Source organism: Diabrotica undecimpunctata, chromosome 10, assembly GCF_040954645.1.
Source record: "Diabrotica undecimpunctata isolate CICGRU chromosome 10, icDiaUnde3, whole genome shotgun sequence".
NCBI lineage: Eukaryota > Metazoa > Arthropoda > Insecta > Coleoptera > Chrysomelidae > Diabrotica > Diabrotica undecimpunctata.
In genome coordinates this window covers 21,641,834-21,665,703 of record NC_092812.1, presented here as the reverse complement: position 1 = coordinate 21,665,703, position 23,870 = coordinate 21,641,834, and the positions used below count along the sequence as shown (strand labels likewise).

Genomic DNA, 23,870 nt, shown 5'->3' with positions numbered 1-23,870 from the left:
TTAGTTAAAAAACATTCGTGAATGGACTCAGATATCAAATGCAGGAGAATTATTCTATGTGGAAGAAAATCAAGAAGCCTTCGCATTGTAGATCGTCAACGTCAGATAATTCTGATATGGCACGTGAAGTAGAAGATATCGCCAGTGAGCCTGTGCACAATAACAGTTTGTCTTGTCTTTCCACTTCAAAATATACCACGACTATTTTCTTTAGCAGCAATTTCTCCAGTCTTAAGCTTTTTCGTTGTTACTTCCTTTGGGTTGCCTTTTCGACTTGATCTTAGTGTCACCAGAATATGTGTTTTTTTATCCAGTAACTTGTTCGTCCGGAATCCAAAAGCTTCTGGGAAAGTGTCATAACAATACTGCCGTCCTAACATGAAAGGTCCTATCTGCAAAATTTAGGTTTTGAGAAAATCCAGTTTTTGTTTCTTTTTATTGTATAACGCTTGGTAATTTAAGAAACTTTTTATGTTTTATTTTATATATTATGTCGGAGAATAGAATTTAGTTGCTAGTCATAATTTTGATTTATTCTTTCCAGGTTAGTCGATTTTTGATTATATTGTCACTTAGGACAATTTAACTTAGTGTATATGAAGTACGTTTTTTTGCATTACTTACTGAAATTTTCCTAAATCAAACTGAAATTCCAATGAACTGAACACTTTTAATTTTATTATAATAAGTTTTACACTTAATATACAATTTACATCGTAATATGTAACATAAATTATATGTATCGACAAAAATAATAAAATAATACAAATAATCATTTTCTTCCTTAAAAGCATGTTTGTTAACCGGCAAATCTTCTCAAAATTATATCTCAAATTATATCTAAATTATCTTTTCAAAATACGATTTTGAGGAATGTGCGCTTTTAATTTGGACAGAAGATCTTTTTCTATCTAAAGTTACACCGCGACATGTATTACGAATCTGGGTACTCGTTAGTCTACCCTTAACGTATCTCATTATAAAAATATCTTTTAAATCAATAAAATTGTTTTCAAATTCTGTTTTGTAATAATTTCTTCTTTTAAGATGAAGACAAAATATATCTTTTAAGTAAACGCTAGAAATCAGCTTGTGTAACTTATATTTGGAGGTACAGTCAGTGAAGTTAAAAAGTAGCATTTTTATTAAATTAACTTAATGAATTGGCTTGTTTTACCGTTTCGAAAAAATCGTCAAAATCGTATACTTTTTTTTTTTTTTTTTTGGGGGGCAAGCTCAACTTGGCGATGAAATGAATCTGCTGCCATAAAAGTATGACCTGGCTCAAAAAATTTGATTATTATATTTTCTACAGCAATGATTCTATCATTGTCTTTTTCATAGCCAAATGTCGCCAAAAGGAATATCTTTTCACGCTTTTCATTGTACAAATACACACCTCTTTGGCTTTCTTTGATGTTAGATAGTATTTGTAGGAATACACTCTTGGTAATGTTTGATTCTGAGATGGAATTTTTTTTTTCTTAAAATATTTTAAGCAGCTCAAAAAAAACTGTTTTTGGTATTCTTTTTCAGTAGCCAGTATTGTGTGTTAATGTCTTTTTGCCTAGTATACGAAATTTTTTCAGCGCAATTGAATTTGAATTTACGTGACTTTTTAACTTTATAAGCTCTTATGTAACTCTCTCTTTTTCGTTTTTTTTTTTTTTCGACAAATGGCTCTTCAATTTGTTTTCTTTTTCTTATTTTCCCAGTTTTTGTATACAGTTTACTCTTAGCTTTATCAACTGTGTTGTTTATAATTATTGTGAGCTGTAAAATGAATATCTCAAATTAAATCCTGAACGAAGTTAAATTCGTTTTCTTCTGGTAAATATATCGGATATTTATTGGACGGCCCAGGTATATAATCTGGAGCATTCTCTATTTTGGCTAAATACCATAAGTTTACATCTATCAATGTTCCGGCTAAGTAACGCTACATTGCTACTACCAATGAATATAGACGCATATGCGTCTATTTTTTTGCTACTACTACAAACACTAATTACAATCAGTTATTGCTTATACATAAGGTAACATTATTAAACATCCACTTCTCATAATATATTTACTTAAAATACAAAAAACATGAGCGTACACCGAATGTGTGATAATAACAAATACCTTTTATAATTAATTATTTCAAGTTATGTTACAAACATGCTTTTGTCGTACTACGCAAAATTGTCCTAACTGATGCCGTTCAGTATAAAATGCTACCTTAAACAGTCTTAACTGCATTTCTAAAGTTAAAACGGACAATTTTTCTTAGCATATGTGAGATAGGACAATTTATGTTAGTAAACATTGCTTTTTAGTCAGTTAGGACAAACCATTTAGGTATATAATAAGGCACTTAAGACGCTTATAGGACAATTTTATTTTGTACATACATAGATAATATGTTTACGCATGCCATGAGCCAATAAAGTCATTTTACCAAATTTTGCAGATAGGACTTTTCATGTTAGGACGGCAGAATATTAGTCGGAACTCCATATTTATGGGTTTTATTTGGAATGTACTGTTTCATAGTAAGCCTATCTCAAAATGAAATCAAACTTTCATCTATGCAAAATTCTTGCGAGGGAGTGTATGCCCTTTGAAATTTCGACTTATAATTATATTAGTGCGGCAGCAATTTCTAGGTTGATACCAGTGTTTTCAGGGTTGAATATAAATTTTTTATGATTTCCTACCGGATTACTCCATTCGATATAGTACGAGTCTACAGATATTTGTTCATTTTCGTCACTATCATGAACGTCTGAAAGAATACCTGGTATTTGCTGAATATTTTCCTTCATCTCCTGCTCTTGGTTTACGAGAGTCGCTTCTTGGATTGGTTGTGCTTCAACGGATTCATCTGAACCTCTTTGAAGTAATTCGGCATATGTTTTGTACATTTACTTTTTTGCGAATCACTTTCCGACTCAGCTTCGCTCAATTGGTCTATTGAATCTTTCATAGACTAAGAGCAGTTATAAGGATCCTCAACTGATCTCGAAGACGAATCTAAAAACAATCAATTTTACACTACAGCACGAAATTATCCCGTACACGCCACGGCGGTCCCTAGAGACCGCTCGAAAAAAATTGGAAAAGCCAAAAAATGAATTTTTAAAACAAAAGTTACCAATGTTTTTATGCTGTAAACGAATACAAGAGCCTTTTTTCAACATTTTGTGTAGCGCTTAACGTGTTAAAAAGAGCTTTATCTTACCTTTGATCCTTAGTTTTATAGGAAGGATACTTCGGAAGCAACAATTAATAGTTTCAGCACAAAGAAAACACAAAATATTTGGGACAGTTGATATTTACTTTTAGAAGACTAAACCATACTAAAAATAGTATGTTTGGAAAGTATGTGGAAATGCAAAATATAATAATAATATAATAATAAATAAAAATTTGATAGGGAATGTCTCTACTTTCGTTGGGTGCATGCATTACAGTTACAAGTTTTCCATTATTCTAAATTTGGTTCAAGCTGTTGCATGTTTGACTTCGATTTCCATGAGTCTTGGTATGTTTTCAATTGGGATTAATTCTAGCTTTAAATCAGGATCAAGTAGAAACTGTTGGCCATGGAGTGGTTTTGAACTTGCTATAATCCAGTGTTTTGTATATCTGGGAGTATGGCATTGAGCACTGCCTGACTTTGATTATCAATGCTCAAGATATAAGGTGTGAACTGTTTGGGCGAGGTTTATGTTTAAAATTGTTCAGTAGCTTTCACTATATCCTGCAGGATCAGTTTAATTCCACCACATTATGAAACCTGTCCCATATCATAATAGGCCTATGTCTGTTTAGTTTCTGTAACTGCTTTAGAATAATGTTTTCTCTAGTTTTCTTGCTTTCTGATCACTATGCATACATGACTTACGAATGGTTTCAAGAGTAACAATAATATCCATGTTCTCTTTTGAATCTAACTAACTAAACTTCTAGATACTTTCTACATATACTAGATTTTAAAATATTCATTTTTTGACTTGATAATAAGAAATGTTCAACTTCCAAAAATAGCCATTTAACCTACAATTACAATATTTTACATTGTTGCCAAATATTTTACTAACGAACCATTGTTCTAGTTGGCGAAGAGAAAAAATCTAAGGAGTTACAATTTTTCTTTATAACATTTTCCAAATAATCAGTGATGACAATTGCAAAAAACTGATGACATAAGTATTTGCCTTCTTTATAGTGTAGTCACCCAATGTAAATACAAAAGATCTGCTTTATACCTGTGAAAAATCGCCAAACAGTCGTTTGTCCCATCAAATAATGTTATTTTGTTTCAGGTGGACGGTCCTGGTACTAAAGAACTTCGTCAGGGTCCAGTAACAGTGAAAGTTGAGGATTATCGTGGAGAATCCAAAACACACTATCGTTTTGTCAATCCTAATATCACTGGTATCTCCCCAAAGTGTGGACCAAAATCAGGTGGAACGATGCTACAAATTACTGGTGAATATATGAATGCAGGCAGTAATATTCAAGCATTTTTGGATGATCTTCCATGTAGAATACTATCGTAAGTATTAATATCAATAAAATGCTAACTTTATAGTTTAAAACAAAGGATACTTTTGCTAATTAAAGACACTACCACTCAGGTTTATATTGGATACTAATTTATTTTACACATACATTCCATGACAATATTAGTGCATTACTAACATTGAAAACATTTTGAGTTGTAAGAAATGTACATAAATATGTAAGAAATGTAATAAACATGTACTTGTAAGAAAAATAAAAAATGATCACTGGGAACGCTTTTCGAAAGAAATGGAACGTGATTTTTACGGTCTGCAAAAGGAAATATTGTTCTTCATAAGAGGTCAAAGAACGGAGGTAAAGAAACTAATAGAAGCAAAACACATAGAAAAGAATACGTGGATTGACTACCTAATAAAGCTCTATGCAGAGGAAGAACAAACGACGTTAGAACCGGAAACACCAGAAATTACCACAAATGAAGAACTTAATATAAATGTAGAGGAAGTTCGGAAAATACTTAAAAAGCTTAAACAGAAAAGCAGCAGGTAAAGACGGAATACCGAACGAATTACTGAAATATTGTGGAGTAGCAATGACATAACAATTAACAACATTAATTATAAAACACAAAAAAATACCGAAAGAATGGAGAACGAGCGAACTAATTCTACTATTCAAAAAAGGAGATAAAAAACAGCGAGAAAACTACAGGGGTATAAACTTGTTGAATACTCCACTAAAACTTACAACTAAAATTTTACAAGCGCTAATAAATCAGATGATAAGTTTATCAAATGAAGAACAGGGTTTTCGTTCTGGAAGATCGTGTACAGATTCAATATTCGTTATAGAGCAAATTACTGAGAAATCACTAGAGTATAATAGACCAGCATTTCTGTGTCTGATTGACCTAAACAAAGCGTTTGACAGAGTAAGACTCAAAGATGTAATCCATTTTCTGTATAATAGAAAAGATACCGTAAATATTATAAAAACTATCGCAAACATCTACCAAAACAACAAAATGGAAGTCAGTATAGAGAAGAGAAGGGATTTCATTGACCCCCCATGCTCTTCAATTTGATCATGGATGAAATCATCAAAACCGTTAACAAAGGAAGAGGATACAGAATGGGAAACGAAAGAAATAACAATTCTCGGTTACGCAGACGACGCAGTATTGATATCCCTAGATGAAGATAGTCTGCAAAGACTGGTCCACAGATTTAATATAAGAGCAAATGAATTTAATATGACAATCTCATCTCAGAAAACTAAAACAGTATTAGTCAGCAAAGAACCAACCAGATGTAAAATAGAAATTGATGGCATCAGTATTGATTAAGTAATGGAAATAAAATACCTGGGAATTACACTGTCTAGCTATGGAGACCTGGACAAAGAAGTGAGAGATCAAGTACAAAAAACAAATAGACTGGCAGGATGCCTTAATAACACTATATGGCGAAACAGATACATTAACACTGAGATGAAGTTTTTATTGTAGAACCAACAATTCTGCCTGTTATAATCACAGGACACATCACATCACAGGTTATAATCACAATCCACAATCCGCAAAACACGTTCTGTTGCTTTCGGAAAATTTTAATCCTTTCTAAGAAAGTTGAGAGATTTTATTTTAGAAAATCTCCCTCACTGTTTTATGATGTAATATTGGGTTTTATCTCACTTGCAATAAAATTAGTGCTATCAATGATTTTCAAATGTACTATAACTCTGGTTTTAAGGACATGTTTATTAGTCATTTTGATTGTTGATAAGCTTAAAAAAATCGCAGTACTTTTGCAAGCCTATTGTACAATATTTAACATAAACTTTTTAATTTAAACGGTTTAATTTGATGCTTTCAGAATTCATGTACACCCAATAGTTTACGCATAATAACGTTGTAGATAAAATCTTTTTGGGATAAACAATTGCAATTTTGCAATAATTGTTAAGTGAAACTTCTCAAAAAAATTTTAAAGCCGAATATTTGTAATATTTTGCTTAATCTCAGTCAAAATTCAAATTTTTTGTGGACTTTTAGAAAAGTTATTCATAAATTTCAAAAAATCTACTTTTGAAGCTATTTTTGCAATAATTAAGCAACAAAATAACAAAAATAACTTCACAAACCCTTATTTTAAAGGATTTTATCTGCTTTTTCGGTAAAATTGTGTCACTTTTCCATATAATGCACCGGTCTTTACCTCATTTAAAGTCAAATATCGATCTTACATTGTTTATAAGTAGAAAATGACATTTAATCTTTTGCATATTTTGTTTATTACATATTGTTCTCACTAAATTTATAAAAAAGAAGTTTTTTGATACCTGTATCAACGAATATCATTGGAAACTCGGTATGTTTCCTGGTTTATTAAGCTAGTTTTTGTGATCGGTTGCATCACATTTAGAATTCATCTACAGTATTACTAAACGAAGAGAACATCACTAGAGAAATTTATAGGTGCAAAAGGTAGTAAAAATATTAACTTCGAGGAATAATGAATACTCGATATTGCCGATATTCCGTTGGGAATAAGTCATGCTTAGTTAGACGTTTTAACAAAATAGGATCTCAGACTTATTTATTACTTATTTAATTAATTTAAACGTGAGGTTGCTTTAAAATGTGGGATTGATTGAAAAATAAGATAGAGTGAAACTTAATTTTATCAAGGAGTTATTTAGTTTTTTTTTTTTTGATGAAGATGTTCTTATATTAACTATAAAACTGTTGCAGCACTGACCAAAACCAAGCCTTATGCATCACTAGCGCATCAGAATCAACCACAAAGCGAAAGTTGAAGATGAAGTTTGACAAAGGAGATCGATATCTAGAAGGAATGATGTTCGAATATGTTGACGATCCTGTTATTGAATCAGCTGAATCTGGTGTGGCGAGTCAAATCAAAGTACCAAAAGGAATTCCAGCTGGAGGGATTAAAATATCGGTGACTGGTAGAAATCTAGCTGTTATACAGAAACCGCAGATGTATGTCTTTTATGAACAGAAAATGTTCATTAGTGTAAGTAGTTATATAAGACTAATAATAATAATTTATTTCTAACAATGTCTGTATTATTTTTTTAGGAATGTACAATTTTGAGCAACGTCAGCATGGAATGTCGTAGTCCAGTGATTGATGCAACTGAAGATATCAAATTGGATGCGGACAATCCCTTAAAATTAGAGTACGGCTTTCGTATGGACAATGTCACTGGTGTACAAAATTTAACCTTTAATAAAGCATTTAATCCATTCCTTCTATATCCAAATCCGATATTCATTCCATTTGAGAAGGAAGTAAAGTACTATAAATCTGACTATCTTAATATAAATGTAAGTATATAAAAATAATGTTTAATAGTTCATAAAAGATTAATCTTAAAATATGTAAACGGAAAATGGATCTACCTGTAAGGAAATGTTTGAGTTCTGACAACTAATATCTATTTGGCGCGTTTTGTTGAGCTTGTGCCACCCCCAGAATCCGTGAGGCTTATGTTTGGGTGTGGGATTCTGAGCTGCTAGCTCTACCCACCTGGGGTATCGTCCCATTTTGTTTCAAGTTCAACATGTTGTGTCTTGAGGGGTATTTTGGCATTAAAACACCACGCTTGCCGGACGGGTTGGTGAGTGTTCGTACTATCACAGCCGATTAAATCAGTATTTGATTTTCGCCTGCGACTTTGTGGTACCGCACCTGTCAGGAATTGTATTCCTCAGCCACGGGCCACTAATGACACAGCGCTGACCTGTGCTGTGCTGCATATCTACAGAAACTTTCCCTATCAGCCATTGGGACGCGCCGTGTCGGGGTTGAGGACTTCCCCGCCTAGTCTGTCTTGCACAAATTACTGAAGGACCCCCACTCAGTTCAGCGTCCCTCCTCTACACAAACTGAGACCGGCACGGAACTAATATACATAATTTAAAAAAAAATCACTCTCAACTATGAACAATTATCTCCACTACATTTTAAAATCTTTCTTTGATAATCCTTTTATTCCAATGTGGTTTATGGGAAGCTTTAATTTTACGAATATGTTCATGGATATGCTTTTACCGTATAACTACTTGGACCACATATAATTAAAAATTTACAGGATCCAAAAGTGTCGTGCCATTCCCAATTTGTGCATACTCCTCTGTGTATATCTGTGGTGTGTATCACCCATATATAAGACCTACAATATAACGACGTGTTCGAACCACTAGTATAGAAGAGCTGTACTAGGCAAGCTACTTATCATCATCCTTGAAGCTACAAACCTTGCTTGGTTTTGGCCTCTTCCACATTTCGCCTCCAATCTCTTTTTCTCTTGTCTCTACCATTCTTGTGTACAAAATTTTCCTCAAGGTTTTATCCTGGTACATTCTTTTCACGTGTTCAAGCCAAGCTACTATTTATTACATATTGTAGTATTGTTTTATCTACAGAACACTGATTAGACCCGTAGTAACCTATGGATGTGAAACTTGGGTAATGACGAAAAAAGATGAAGCCCAACTCAGAACATTCGAGAGAAAAATACTGAGGAAAGTATATGGCCCGGTACAAGAGGAAGATGGCACATGGAGAATCAGGAGAAACGACGAGGTTAATGAGTTAAATGAAGGTTATGACATTGTAAGATTTGTGAAAAGTCAAAGACTGTCATGGCTGGGACATGTGCAGAGACAAAACGATGCAAAAACAACAAAGAAAATGTTACAATGGAAGCCCATAGGAAGGCGAAAAAAAGGAAGGCCCAGAACGAGATGGTTGGATGACGTGGAAGACGACCTGAAAACAATGAACATAAGACAATGGAGAAGAAGGGCACAAGAGAGATCTGAATGGAAGGACATAGCCAGACAGGCAAAGACCCATCCAGGGTTATGATGCCAAAAGAAGAAGAAGAAGTATTGTTTTATATGTGATTGCGTGAAATTTGTGTCTGACATACTAGTAGGAGAGCTGGTAGACATTTTTGGGTTGGTACTTGAGGCATTCTGAAAAATTTTCAGTTACCTCTTTCGTAATATCCTAATACAGAAATGCAGACTTGGCTGGAGGGTAGCGATCCTTAAACAAACCCCTAAATAAAAAAAAAATGTAAACTTTTTATTACAAAAAATATCTTTGACGCAACTTATAATTATTTTTCATTAATATTAGGTACTTGTGTGTACATTCAAAAATGCACAACGTTTTCAATGTAAAAAGACTGATATTACTTTTATTTAATTACAATAGAATAATAAATACTTACATATAATTAATCATCATCATCATCTTGGTGCTACAGCCCTTAGAGGGCCTCGACCTTCTCAAGCTTTCGACGCCATTCTATTCTGTCCCTCGCTTGCATTTTCCAGTTGCCGACTCCGATCTTCTCGGCATCTTGTGTTACCCCGTCCATCCACCTTAGCTTTGGTGTTATTACCCACATGTAATTAATATTCCCAAAAAATTATTAATTTTATTTATCTCAAATTAATACGTACAATTTCAACGCAATTTAAGAAGTTTTCATTTCTGTCGGAACTTCCCAGAGTGTTTTTACTATGTCCTGTATATATATATTTTTTGATGGCACGTTGTATACATTATATGTACTATACGTCTCACTTCGTTTCATTTGATGTGTCATGCTAGCTATGTCGCATATTAGGATTAAATCAGTTGTTCATTTTGTACTCCAGAGGCCATACATTCATTAATAACGAAGATGTTGTATAGTGCCCTTTTGGTAGTCACCTATAATAACGGAGATATTATGTAATGCCCTTTTGGCAATGCTGCCATGTTTGTGTTTGCCGCCATGTACTAGTTACTTATTCAAAGCTAGTGCCTTACATCCAAAACTTGGGGATCTATTTGAAAGAATGTGGTCGATCATAGCTCTTTGTCCTCTGGTATTTTCAAAGGTATACTTGTTATACTTAATACGTAATTCATTTGTACTGCACAAGTTCGTTAGAAGATCACCGTTTTATTTCTGGCATCTTCGTTATATCATTGTTTTATTCCTGGCACTATGTCATAACCGACTCTGGAAGTGTTCGTAGAAGTTTTTTCTTGTATTTACATCTCTGTTGCCCTCAAGTGCTAAATTGTTATCACATTTACAGCCTTGACGTCTAGTTTACTTACAGAGATCTTAAGATATAAATAAAGATACAATGCAAAAGAGAAAGTATTCACCCATAGTACGATACCCATTGTCCTCTCTACTACGGGTATCATTCCTAAGAAGTTTCTGGAAAATCTCAAACACCTGGGTCTTAGTGAAAATCTCTATAAACCATGCAGAAAACGGTACTGCTCGCGACGTCCAGTTACGAAGGAATTTTTTATCAGATACTCTAGTGTACCAGTTCACCTAGGACTCGATAACATTAAACGAGTCCCCACAAAGCTCAATCCCTTTGATACTATAGATATCTACTACTATAGGTTTTAAAGAACACTTACAAAGAACGGCAGCAAAACTGAAAACGAGAAATAATATAGTCCAAAAGCTATGTGGCACCCCATGGAGGTCCTCAGTCTCCGTACTCAGATCATCCACTCTCGGACTTATATACTCGGCATATGCTTCCCCGGTATGGCTCAATAGCAAACACACGAAGATTATTGACACCCAATTAAACCAGACAATGCGAATGATGTCCAGTACAATTAAACCCACACCGAACTATTGGCTTCCCATTCTGAGTTACATTCCACCGCCAAAACAGAAATAAACAGACTGCGCTCCAGGTATCCTCCATTGCTAAGATCCAACTTCTTACATCATTAACATTTCAACCTCACCAACGCTTGAAGAAGACAATGGGAGAGAGACTTACCACAGGAAGCACACCAAATGGCCTGTATCGATTAGAAACCACCAGGCTTTGATCTGACCCGCAATACATGGACAACGCTAAACAGAATAAGAACAAGCAGCGGTAGATGTGCTGATAGCTTATATAGATGGGGAAAGCCCTTACTCCCGAGTGTGACTGTGGTGCGCAACGACAGACTGTCAGTCACATTGTTGAAGAATGCCCTCGAAGGCGATTCCCTGGAGTTTTCGATGAGTTCCTAAATGCTACCGAAAATGTTTTACATTATATTGATTGGACATGTTTTACATTAGATGTTCGTTTGTAATACTCCATGTAACGTTTTATATTGATTTTTAATTATGTGTGCTTATTGTATGCCATACAGAGAGGGAGTACTTTATGACTCAAATCTGGATCATGGGCTAAATCTGGATAATAATTTTAATAAATGTATTTTTTTATTTCAGGGTCAAAATATTGATCGTGCTTGCCAAGAATCAGATGTTGAAGTACTAATAGGAAAAAGTTCCTGTAATGTAACTTCTTTATCTCGCCAACAGCTAACTTGCCGTCCTCCAGAATCTCAACCTCCCGCTGTTAATGACCAAGATGTACCTAATGGTGAAGCACTGCCTGAAGTTGTAGTTATTGTAGGCGGTTCATTACATTACAACATCGGAGTCCTGTCTTACTCCTCACCTCAAGGTTCAAAAAATACTATCATGTGCATTACAGATTGTTTTTTATTTCCGCATTAGTTTAATTACATTATGTCGCAATTACGTTATGTTATCCTTGAAATTTGATTTTACATCTCTGCCTCATTTGCTTTCATCGGAAGCGTTTGTATTGTCCTTTGTGTTTCTTGAATTTTTTTCGTCATATATCTTTTGATATTCTTAGCCCTTGTTCACCTGACACTGTACTGCGTGTTGTTTACCGTATTCAATTTTAAATGTTTAAAAATTAGCATGTCCGCACGATGCGACAATTCTGTTGAGTATAAACCTCTAGTGAACAGTTCTTTAATATATGCATCAATACTTATTCAGCAAAATCGAATATTTCAAGAAACGTGCAGTGCAATGTGAACGAGACGTAAATAGATTGCCGAGCAACTTGAAAGCTTTATTTTCAATTCTGTAAATTAGATTTGGTAGTTTCATTTCTTTGGAAACTGGAAAGTTTATTAAACTTTCTTCTACATTAGACATTTAATGGAATACCTAAGCTCTGACGCCACAATGGGCGGGGATTTTAAAAACCTTTCCAAACATTTCTAATTTGTGTGTATTTGTCCCATAAGAAGTTGGAAATATTGGTTTTTTAATTGTTTGAAGAATAAATAAGGACTTTTGATTATGAACAATCATTCTGTGCAACTGGTATTATTTGTTGTTCGTGATTTTTTGAGGTAGGAATATCAAAGGATTAAGATATTTTCTATGAATGCTAGTATGTTAAGGTTATGTTATGGTGTGATTCAAACTTTAATTATTTTTTACTGTATTTCAAGATATATTGTTGTTTTTATCGGGATTATTTCAAAATTAATCAATAAGTAATTGAATTTATTTATGAAGTTAAAAAATATTTAAATTAATGTTTTAATCTTTTTTAAGTGCTAGTTATTTTATGCTCTAAAAGACTTAATATATTCGTCTTCTCGTAGTTTAAATAGTTAATAGTAGTTGTGTTGTCATTACTGAAACATTACTAAAGATTATATCCCCAGATCTAAAAAATAAACTAAAAAACTATTACAACATTCAAAAAAACATGTTTTTAAACACTCATGGCAATTGGCTAGAAAGGTTTCCCCTTCTTAAACTACGAGAAAACGAATATCTTCAGTACTTAACAGGATAAATTTACCGAAAAAAGCATGGCATCGAAAAAAGAATAAAACATTAATTCAAATATTTTTCAACTTCGTAAATAAATTATATGATTTATTGATTTATTTTGAAATAACCCTGATAAAAACAACAAACTACCATGAAATACAGTAAAAAAATGATATACTTACCTAAAAAATTCACGAACAAAAAATAATACCAATCGCACAGAATGAACGTTCATAACCAAAAGTCCTTATTTATTCTTCAAACAATTAAAAAAACCAATATTTTTAACTTCTTATGGGACAAATACACACAAATTATAAATGTTTGGAAAGGTTTTTAAATCCTCGCCCATTGTGACGTCAGAATTAGGTAGCCCATTCCAACAGTCAAAGTCCATAATATCGGGTATTTACTATATAGGAAAGTGAATGAAGGATACATTTTTTTCAAGATAGAATTTCAAGATATTCTATTTTTCTATTATAGAGACTATAAATTATCATATGTAATTAAACTAATATAGAAAGGCTGCTTATACTAATGAAAGTAGCTTCATAGTTTATTTTATGTACAGTAAACTTTTTGGGTTGTAGTTTTAGTACTATTAGTTGTTTTGTAAATGCTTAATAATGGTAGATAATATATGGTGGTAGTTACATATACAGCAGAAAATATTGCAATTAAAAGATTGTTTTTATACCCCCTCACCTACTTCTAAAATCTCCCCACAATTTTTTAAAACTTAATTTAGCTATTATTTGGATACAGCTGTGAAACAATATAATTTTGCATATTTTAAAACAGTCTGATTTTTTGTCTTAAAAAAAATATTTCAAGCGAATCATAGTAAAAAATGTGACACTTTAGGATTTTTTATGAAGATCTTGAAAACGAAAACTAAATACACTGACCGGTAAAAAAAGTGGCCACCCTATAAATTTCCGAAAATAAAAATTCATTGAAAGTTTTATGCACTGTTTCATATTGTATACTCAATATCTTTCATTTTAAAAACAAAAAATGGTTACTGCTTGATCCCTAAGCACAATTTATTTAATTCTTCTTCTTCAAGTGCCATCTCCGCGGCGGAGGTCGGCAATCATCACAGCTATTCGGACTTTTGAGACGGCTGCTCTGAAAAGTTCATTTGATGTACATCCGTACCACTCTCTCAGGTTGCGCAGCCATGACATTCTACGCCTCCCTATGCTTCTCTTTCCTTGGATCTTTCCCTGCATAATCAGTTGGAGCAAGGTGTATTTCTCTCCACGTGTAATATGTCCGAGATATTCTAACTTTCTTGTTTTTATTGAATTTAAAATTTCCATTTCTTTGTTCGTCCTTCCCAGAACCTCTTTGTTTGTGACGTGTTCTGTCCATGATATTTTCAGAATTCTTCTGTATACCCACAGCTTAAATGATTCCAGTTTTTTCATTGATGTCGCATTCAAGGTCCAAGATTCCATTCCATAAAATAAAGTCGAAAAAACATAGCACCTCGCCAACCTTACTCTTAGTTCCAGTTTTAAATCCCTGGTACATAGAACTCTTCTCATTTTGTTGAAATTTGCTCTAGCCTTTTCTATTCTTATTTTTATCTCTTGATTCTAATCATTTGTGGAGTTAATCATTGTTCCCAGGTATGCATATTTGTCCATTTTTTCGACGTTGGTTTCGTTTATTAGAAGATTCTCGTTATTTCTTTGAGTTTTCGATATTCTCATAAATTTCGTCTTCTTGACATTCATTGTTAGACCATACTCTTTTCCATACTCTGCTATTCTGGTCACCAGTCTCTGAAGATCTTCAATGTTTTCGGCTAAGATCAGTGTCGTCCGCATATCTAATGTTGTTAATGGGAACTCCATTTACCTTTATTCCAGCTGTTTCACCCTCAAGAGCTTTTTTCAGGACCTCTTCGGAGTAGGCATTGAAAAGAATTGGCGACAATACGCATCCCTGTCTTACTCCACATCTAATTTCAATTTCTTCTGACAGCTGTTCGTTAACACGTACTTTTGCTCGCTGTTTGTAGTATAAATTTGATATGATCCTGAGGTCGTTGTAGTCAATCTTCTTTGATTTCAGGACATTCATTAAATGTTTATGTCGTACTTTATCGAATGCTTTATTATAGTCAATAAAACATGCGTACTGCACACAGATCGTAGTGTTGCCAGTGGGAGCAACGTCTGTATGCGCAAACTTGAGTCGATGTGCGACAGAGAAAGTATTCGAAATAAAGAGATAAAAGATTGTACGCGCGAACTTCGCTTTGAAATGATAGGACGGATTAAGCCCATTAAGGCATAATTTGTTGTATTGTATAAAATGATTAATTATTTCCTTTTATCAAAATCAATATTAAACTCTATGTAATGTAAATAACAAGAAACAAATTAAAAATGCTTTAAATTAATATGTGATGAAAGAATAGGTTACAGTTATTTTAAAAATCTAAAAAGCTGGCAATTTCTTTTTAAATAAAAAAAATTCTAAATAATTTTTTGTATTATAATTTTTAATTAAGCAAAAAAAAAAGATTTTCTTTAATAAAAAATAAGCTATTAGTAGACATATCTGATACTCACTTGAACTGTTCTTGAGATACTGATACAAACACTACTTTCTACTTGTTTTTTCTTGCGTAACCTGACCTGCGGTTTTATGATTACAATACACACACACACACAAACTAAACTTTTACTCCAAATCACTTTCCTCTTCCTCGTCTTCATTTTCAGTTTCAGAGTCCGAAATCTCACCTACATTTATAATTAAATTATCGCATTCTTTTGCATGATCGCATCGTTTCTTCCACTCTTCGACTGAAAATTCAGAAAAAAACTCTTCACAACATTGTTGCACAGCTTTTATATTAAATAATAGGTTCTTTTGTGCAACATGTTGTTTCAGAGAAGACCATACCAATTCGATGGGGTTTAGATCAGGGTGATACGGAGGCAAACGTAGAATACTATGACCATGCTGACTTAAAAGATCGTCTATAACATATAATTTAAAACTCGGCTTGTGCACTTTTATTAAATTATACAAATCTGGTTTTAACATACCGTCATCGAAGTAAATATTTTTTGCTCTTAACCACTGAATCATTTCACTCTTTCTGGTATTCGAATTTGGTGGTTTGTCTTTTTGCACATTGTGGTAAGGGGCGTTATCAATTACAAGCACAGAATTCGTGGGTAAATTTGGGAATTAGTTTTTCCACTAACCATTTTTTGTAATTTTCAAAATTCATTTCGTGATGATAATCTCCCGTTAATGAATTTGATTTAAAAATTAGTTGTGCATTTTTTATAAATCCATTTTCTCCACCAGCATGTACTATTATTAAACGTTGTCCTTTTGATATTGGCCTCTTAAGTCCTTCATTTGAGTCATCATTCCAGCAAGTATCAACTGTGTGGGAAGCGTGGATGTATGTTTCGTCCATATACACTATCGGCCTATTTTCCTTTCTATAGCTTTTAATGGCACGTAAATATGACAGTCTTAAGTGACGAATATCTTGTTTTTCCATCAAAAGCTTTCTGTTTGTTTTTGTTTTTCTCCATCGAAAACCAATAGATCTGACGACTTGTCGTAAAGAATCCATACCTCCTGAGTAACCGGTTTCTTTAAATGTTCTCCAAATATTTGGCATCGTGGGAACAATTTTATCTGTGGTATATGTATTTATTATAATTCTTCTTAATAAAGCTTTATCGGCATCGTCGAGGTCAGTTTTAGGTTTTTTTTTGTTTCTATGTTTTCTCGGAGACTGGAATGACGAACTTTCACCAGCATTTATTTTGCTTTTTTCTGTTACGATATTTCTAATACTTCGTTCCGATACACCTGTAGCAACAACAACGCGTTCATATAGCCGGTCGAACGGAATTTGCGGCGCTCCTAAGGATTTTTCTTCCTTCATGAATTCAAAAGCATTCGAAATTACCTCCCGAGTTTGCCTATTAATTTTATGAATTTTTAAAGTGCTTTTAAAATCCATCTTTTATAGCATTTAGTCCGGCACTGGTTATTATGTTTCTTAGTTAAAGAGGAAACAAGCACTGAGTCTAAAATCTATTTCGAGCGACACGTGGTAGGTCTGTCTACTACGCCGTCAAAGGCGGGGCTTAGCGACCGGCAACAGTAGAATCCGTGTACAATATATATCTTGATTGACGTCCAGGCATCTTTGTATTAGTATATTAAGTGAAAAAAGAGCTTCACGTGTTCCTAGGCCTTTGCGAAAACTAAATTGTGTATTATTAACGTATATGTCCAGTTTGTGATATATTCGGTTATGGATGACTTTAAGTAGTAACTTTAGCGTATGAGACATTAAGCTAATGGTGCGGTAATCGCTGCATTCTCTTGCGTTTTTCTTTTTAGGGAGACAAATAAAAATAGATGTTAACCACTCTTTGGGTAATACGCCTGAACTATAAATTTGGTTCAAGAGTGTCACTAAAACATCAATGTGCTTCTCATCTAGAATTTTTAGGATTTGTATAGGAAGCATATCAGGTCCAGGGCTTTTCCCACTCTTCATTGTTTTTAATGCGTGTAATATTTCTTCTTTTGTAATATATGGACCTATTTAATTAGGAGGCTACAAAAGAAAATAGTGGAATTTTGAAACGAATTACAAAAAATAAAAATGACGAGTGAACTTGAACAAAATTGTCTAATTTCGGGTATTATGCACTAAAACATTATTAATCGTTTACATACGATTTGGAAGGAAAAGGAACACATTTTGAATAAAAACTTGAGGAATACGTTCATATTTTTCACGAAGCATGTTTTGAAGTTCTGCAAGACATTCTGGCTAACCTGATTGGCCACGATGAAGTATGTCCAAAAGATTTTCGATGATATTCCTATCAGGACTGCAGGCTGGCCATTCTAGAGTGTTAACTCCTACTTCCCCCAAGTAATTTGTCACGATTGTTGCAGTATGCGGCCGGGGATTATCATGCATAAGACGAAATTGTCCCCAATAAATGGAACTACTGTTTCTGCCAACAAATCCTCTATATACCGGTGAGCATTCATGGGCCATTGATGAAATAAGTTCAGTTCGAGCTTCAAATGAGATTCCATCCCAAACCATGACACCACCACCGCCAAACTTTCGTGTCTGGGACATATAAGCTTGGGCATATCTTTCAGTTCTCCATCTCCAAACCCTCTCTCGGCCATCGTCAGACTTTAAACAGAACCGCGATTCATCAGTAAAGAGAATTCGGCTCCAATCCTGTATATCCCAGTGTTGATGTTGTGTCGAGCAAAAATTAATCGATTCCTACAGTGTCTGGGTTGTAATTCGGGAACAATAGCCGGCCTTTTGCCATTAGGCGTCTTCCAACCGTTCTCTTACTTACATTCACATTTCGAACCTTCTGCAGACGGTTTCCTGCAGCAATTGCAGTGGAATGGCGATTTCTTACAAGTTCCATCACAATCGGAAACAGGTCGACGTGCGTATATACCAGTGTCTATAAAGCGATGGATGGAAAGCTCTTCATACTGTAGTTCTCGGATTACCTAAAGTTTGGGATACATAAACTTGACTTCTTCCGTCTTGTAGCAATGCAATAATTCAAACAGATAACACCATATCTTAATTATTTATTTAGTCGAAATCCACGTTTGAAAAGATAAATTAGTGTTTAATTAATGTTTTTAACTTAGAAGCAAAAACAGCTACTATAGAAAACAACAACATCAAGACTGTCAAAAACAATAAATATTTAAATTGGGACGCAATATGAAACAGTGCATAAAACTTTCAATGAATTTTTATTTTCGGAAATATATAGGGTGGTCACTTTTTTTGCCGTTCAGTGTATAACTATGTAGTTCTAAAACGAAAATAATTAGAGCAAACACCTTTAACAGTCGTTGTTTTCGTCGTAGTTTTAATAAAGTAGTTTTTTTTTGTTTACTTTCCATAAACATCGTTTATTTTCATGCATTTCAATAAATTTAGTTCAAAACATATGTTGTCCCCTCCAAAGCTTTTACTCATCTTTTTAGGAACCCAAAAAAATTTATGCATAAAACCATTAAAATTGCTTTTTACTATTTTTGTTGGGCATAGACCACAATTTTAGTGGAATATAAGTTTGTTTGACGTTTCGATTTCCAGTTCGAAAATCGTTATAAAAATACAAAACATTAATAAATTAAACGTGCATTATCCGTCTTCAAAGATCTCTGTCCCTGGTCTTTTCTTCTAACTGATGCATAGGTCTTTTGCATAATCCTATATTTTGATCGATCCGTCTTGTTGGAGATCTTCCTCTCCTGTGATGTTCGTCCTTCTACCTTTCCTAGGATAGTACAGTGGAACGTATTTATCTGAAACCGCGAACGAGAGAAGCGATAAAGAGAGTCATTTATGCGGCGTTGTCTAATCGATTATTATTTTAGAGGTAAAATTAGGTAATTGATAAAATATGTAATTAGGTGAAGTAATACACTTATCAGTTTTTATTGAAATAATATTAAAATCGGTGTTTTCGCTGTCAGAATTTGATTGAAAATCTTGGCTGTCTGAATGGCTATTTTGATATTAATTCAAGTTCAGTTGCGATGACTTTTTCATTTATGTACTATTATGTACTTCCTGTGTATTATGGTGCATTATCCATCACTATTACACTATTTGGATTCAAGTTACTTAAAAGTTCTTACAACCATTTTTTAAAATTTGTAAAGTTCTTGTCATCATGATAGTCTCCAGATTTTGACGTCGACCTACACCTCAAATATGATCCAGGAACAAAACCTTTTTCGTTTCCTGTCCCAACAATAATTAAACATTGTCCTTTTGATACGGGTTTTCTAAGTCCATTATTACTGTTCACACTGTCACACCAATTGTTTTTGGAAATAAGACTCGTTAATAAATAAGCCTCGTCAGTAAACACTATAAATTTATTTGCTTCTCTAGCTTCCTTAATGTTCCTCAGGTATTGCAGCCTTAAATGTCTAATTTCTTGTTTTTCTATCGACATTTTTCTATGTCGACTGTTACTTCCTGCATAATTCAGTTCGCTTACAAATTTCTGATGAGTTGTCTTAATTGTGGGAACTTGTTGATCGCCAAGGTGAAAATTATATATCTGTCTCCATAAGATACCTTGATCATATGCATCTAGCTGTATTTTCGAAGACTTTTTTTGTCGTTTATTGCTCTCTACTCGTTCTTGTACTTTGGATAACTCAATAAGAAGTGCATTTTATTCTGCTTCCTGTTGCGTAAATTTTAAAACAGAATAATGATTTTACGAGCTTGTGCACTCAAAATCTAATTTTTTACGCCACTTACGTTATTCATTTTAATAAAAAATTATTTCACCTTTTAGTTTTTGATATCAAAACTCTACAATAAATATTTCACGAATTACGAAGTTATCTGGCAACGTTGCAAACCGATTAAACTTGGTGACCAATGCAAACTAAACGGATGTTTACGCTTAGCTTACTTTCAGATAACTGAATAGTCATTCCTCAATATACCGGATAGAATGACTTTGAAGGCTGCAACTATTTGTGTCCATCTGTAAGTCTTTCCATGTTTTCTGTGTCTGCTCTCATAACATGTCAATTAACAATTAATTGTTGGAGATGGACTTTACTGGACCGCTTGCTGCCTTTTAGCTCATTTAGAATTGAATTATTTGTCCTGTGGTCGGTCCACGGACTTATTTACCACCACGTAACATTCCTCTCCAGCGGAACATTTTAATGGCGTCTTTCATAGACGCCATATGTTAAATCATTGTGGAGACAGTATACATTCTCGTCTGACACTTAGTTCTGGATGGAATTCGTTTGAGAGTGTGTCAAGCATTTTAACTGTTCCAGTAGTTTGTTCGTATAGTTCAGTTATAGCCGAAATTAAGTGTTGTGGTACGCCTACTTCTTTTAGTATATATCATGTGTTGCCATTTGACCCTGTCTAACGCTTTGCGATAATTTATAAAACAAAAATGTGTAGTGGGATATTGAATTTCCTAGATTTTTTATTATTTTATTTGTCTTATGTTCAGAAGGTGTTCTCCAGTACCTCTACCTTTGGTAAATCCAGTTTGCTCTTGGGATATTTCTATTTGTAGGAAAATTCCATCCACAGTTTGTTCAAAAAGATCTACTTACATTACATAACATTTTGGTTGACAATTCATACCCATTGAAATTGGTAAACAACTGTTTATTTAGTCTTCCTTCTTTGCACATTTCGAATCCAATCAACTCCCTATCAGCTTCTCAACTCAATGTTGATACAAAGATAGCAACTAAAAACATTAAAACTTTATCTTCATTATACACCAAAACTAAACTAAAATTGAATACATGAAAGATGCAATGTTATATATATTCCATATCATGCAAAAACTGCGATTTGGTTTATATTGGTGAAACTGGTAGAAATATATCTGCCGCATTTTATCTCACAAAAGTAACTGTAGACTTCTTAAACCTTCATGTGTCCTAGCAGAACACTTTATTAAAAATAACCACATTATGAATTTTCATGATCCAAAAATATTGAACACCGAGAATAACAGACATAAACGTACTTTTCTGGAAATTGTGCATATCAGCAAGGGTTCTATTCCCTGAAAAATAGACATTTTTGGTTCAATAGATTTACACGTTCCGAGTTGGTAGCAAAGTTGAACAGAATTAAATATCATAAATAAAATTTCAAATTAACTAGTTTGTAAGTATTGAGTCATACGCTTGTTTAAAATCTACAAAAAGATGATGTTGTTCGGTATTCCGTTCATAGGATTTTTCCAGCGTTTGTCTTACTGTAAATATTTGGTCTATAGGTAACTTACCTTTTCTGAATCCTCTTTGATAATCCCCTGTTGTTTGTTCCATTATATTGTTTAGTCTTCCTTCTAATATTTTGGTAAGTATTTTGTATCCAACGTTTAGTAGTGATATTCCCCGGTGATTATTGCTGTCTATCTTTTCTCCCTTCTTATATACAGGGCATATCACTGCAATTTTTCATTGTTCCGGCATTATTTCTGCATTCCATCTAGGATTAACTTTGATATTTCACTCTGTATTATTTGTTCTCTATATTTTAACATTTCTACGGTTATTGTATCGCATCCTGGACCTTGTTATTTTTCATTTTTTTTATTACATCTTTTATTTCCTCTTCTATTGATGCATATAGGTCTGCATCAGCCTCTCCGACTAATTTTAGCTCTTCTATTTCGTAAATTGATTTTGTTTATTTAACAGTGCTTCGAAATATTCTCTCCACCGTTTTAGCACTGCTTTTTCATCTGCTATTAGCTCACCATTTTTATCTTAGCATAATTTTGTTCTTGGTTTCTATGTTTCGCTTCCGTACAGGACTGTGGGTTGGATAACTGTCCGGTATAGTCTCAATTTTGCCTCTCTGGAAATGTTTTTTGCTCTTAATAGTTTGTGTATAGCTCCCACGGTCTTCCTTCCTCTCGCAATCCCCTTCTCAATTTCTTGGCTTTCTTCCCCTTTATTTGTTAGGGTTACTCCTAGATACTCAAACTCCGTTACCTTTGTGAGGCAATACTCTACTCTCGTTGTTTGTGGTAGTCTTCAGTTGTGTGTCTTCATATGCGGTCTTCTTCATACTGTTTAGCCTTCGCTTCAAAGAGTTTGAAAATCCTCAGCAGTTCGCTTTTAGTTCTTGCATTTACAATACATCGTCCGCAAAGGCCAGGACCTGCCTTCTGTTGTCATAAATCAAGTTCTAAGATAATCTATATTTTTCGTGGTTGAAGCGTTGTTCTTAGTTTTAATTGAACGTATTTATTATGTTTTTGTCTATTCGTGTCCTTTTCAATAGCCATTTCCGGCTCCATTCTTTGTATCATATCCATTTTTCTTATTATGTTAGTTTTTTAGGTTTCTTGATTTATTTTATTCCACGTATCTCCTTAATTTCTGATAACCAATTCCGGTATTCCTGCCATTGGATTTTTCTATTTTTGTAATTTTTTTTATTCTCTCTTGGATTTTCATCTGTTCTTGTGTTAGTTCTGTAGATCTTGTAATATAACATTGGCTTTTCTGTCTCTAGAACTGCTCTACTTTTAACTTCACACTAATTAGTTGCTGTTCCATTTCATTGGGACTTTCCTTGGAACTATTAAGTTTTTTTAGTTCCGTTGCTAGGTATTTTGTCTTTTCTGTTAAATTTTTCATAATCTTTAATAGTTGCTCCTCCACTTTGCTCTCACTTTCGTTGGTATTCTGCTGATTTCTTTCCATTTGTCATTTTACTTTCTTCTGGTATGTAATCGTTATTCATCAACATCATCAATGGTGCTACAGCCCTAGATGAGCCTCGACCTTCCCCAGTCAATTTCGCCAGTCGTTTCTGTCAATCGCCAACCGTTGCCAGTTTGCTGCGGCGATCTTCCTCGAGTCCTTGTCCACACCACCGTGAGTAATTTTCATTTGATCTCGACACATGTCTAAGCCTACCTATTTTTATGAAAGATATTACATCTCTACCATTAACTATTTCTTTAGAAGTTTTTAGAACTATTTCTTTATTTTCTTTAGTATCTTCCTTTCGAAGACGGGCAGAGTTGCGTCTGTTTTGGAGATGGTCCATGTTTCTGACCCATATGTCACCACTGGCA

General features: G+C 33.8%; 1 protein-coding gene across 6 annotated transcripts in view; it reads left to right on the top strand.

Moving 5' to 3' along the window:
* Positions 1-23,870, top strand: part of PlexA (plexin A) — a 519,944-nt gene that overhangs the window by 467,634 nt on the left and 28,440 nt on the right. For all 6 annotated transcript variants that reach the window (XM_072546050.1, XM_072546049.1, XM_072546053.1 and 3 more), the window contains 4 exons: positions 4,314-4,546; positions 7,268-7,553; positions 7,619-7,867; positions 11,815-12,052. In XM_072546050.1, the coding sequence (XP_072402151.1) occupies positions 4,314-4,546; positions 7,268-7,553; positions 7,619-7,867; positions 11,815-12,052 (1,006 nt within the window). The remainder of the gene's footprint in view (positions 1-4,313; positions 4,547-7,267; positions 7,554-7,618; positions 7,868-11,814; positions 12,053-23,870) is intronic.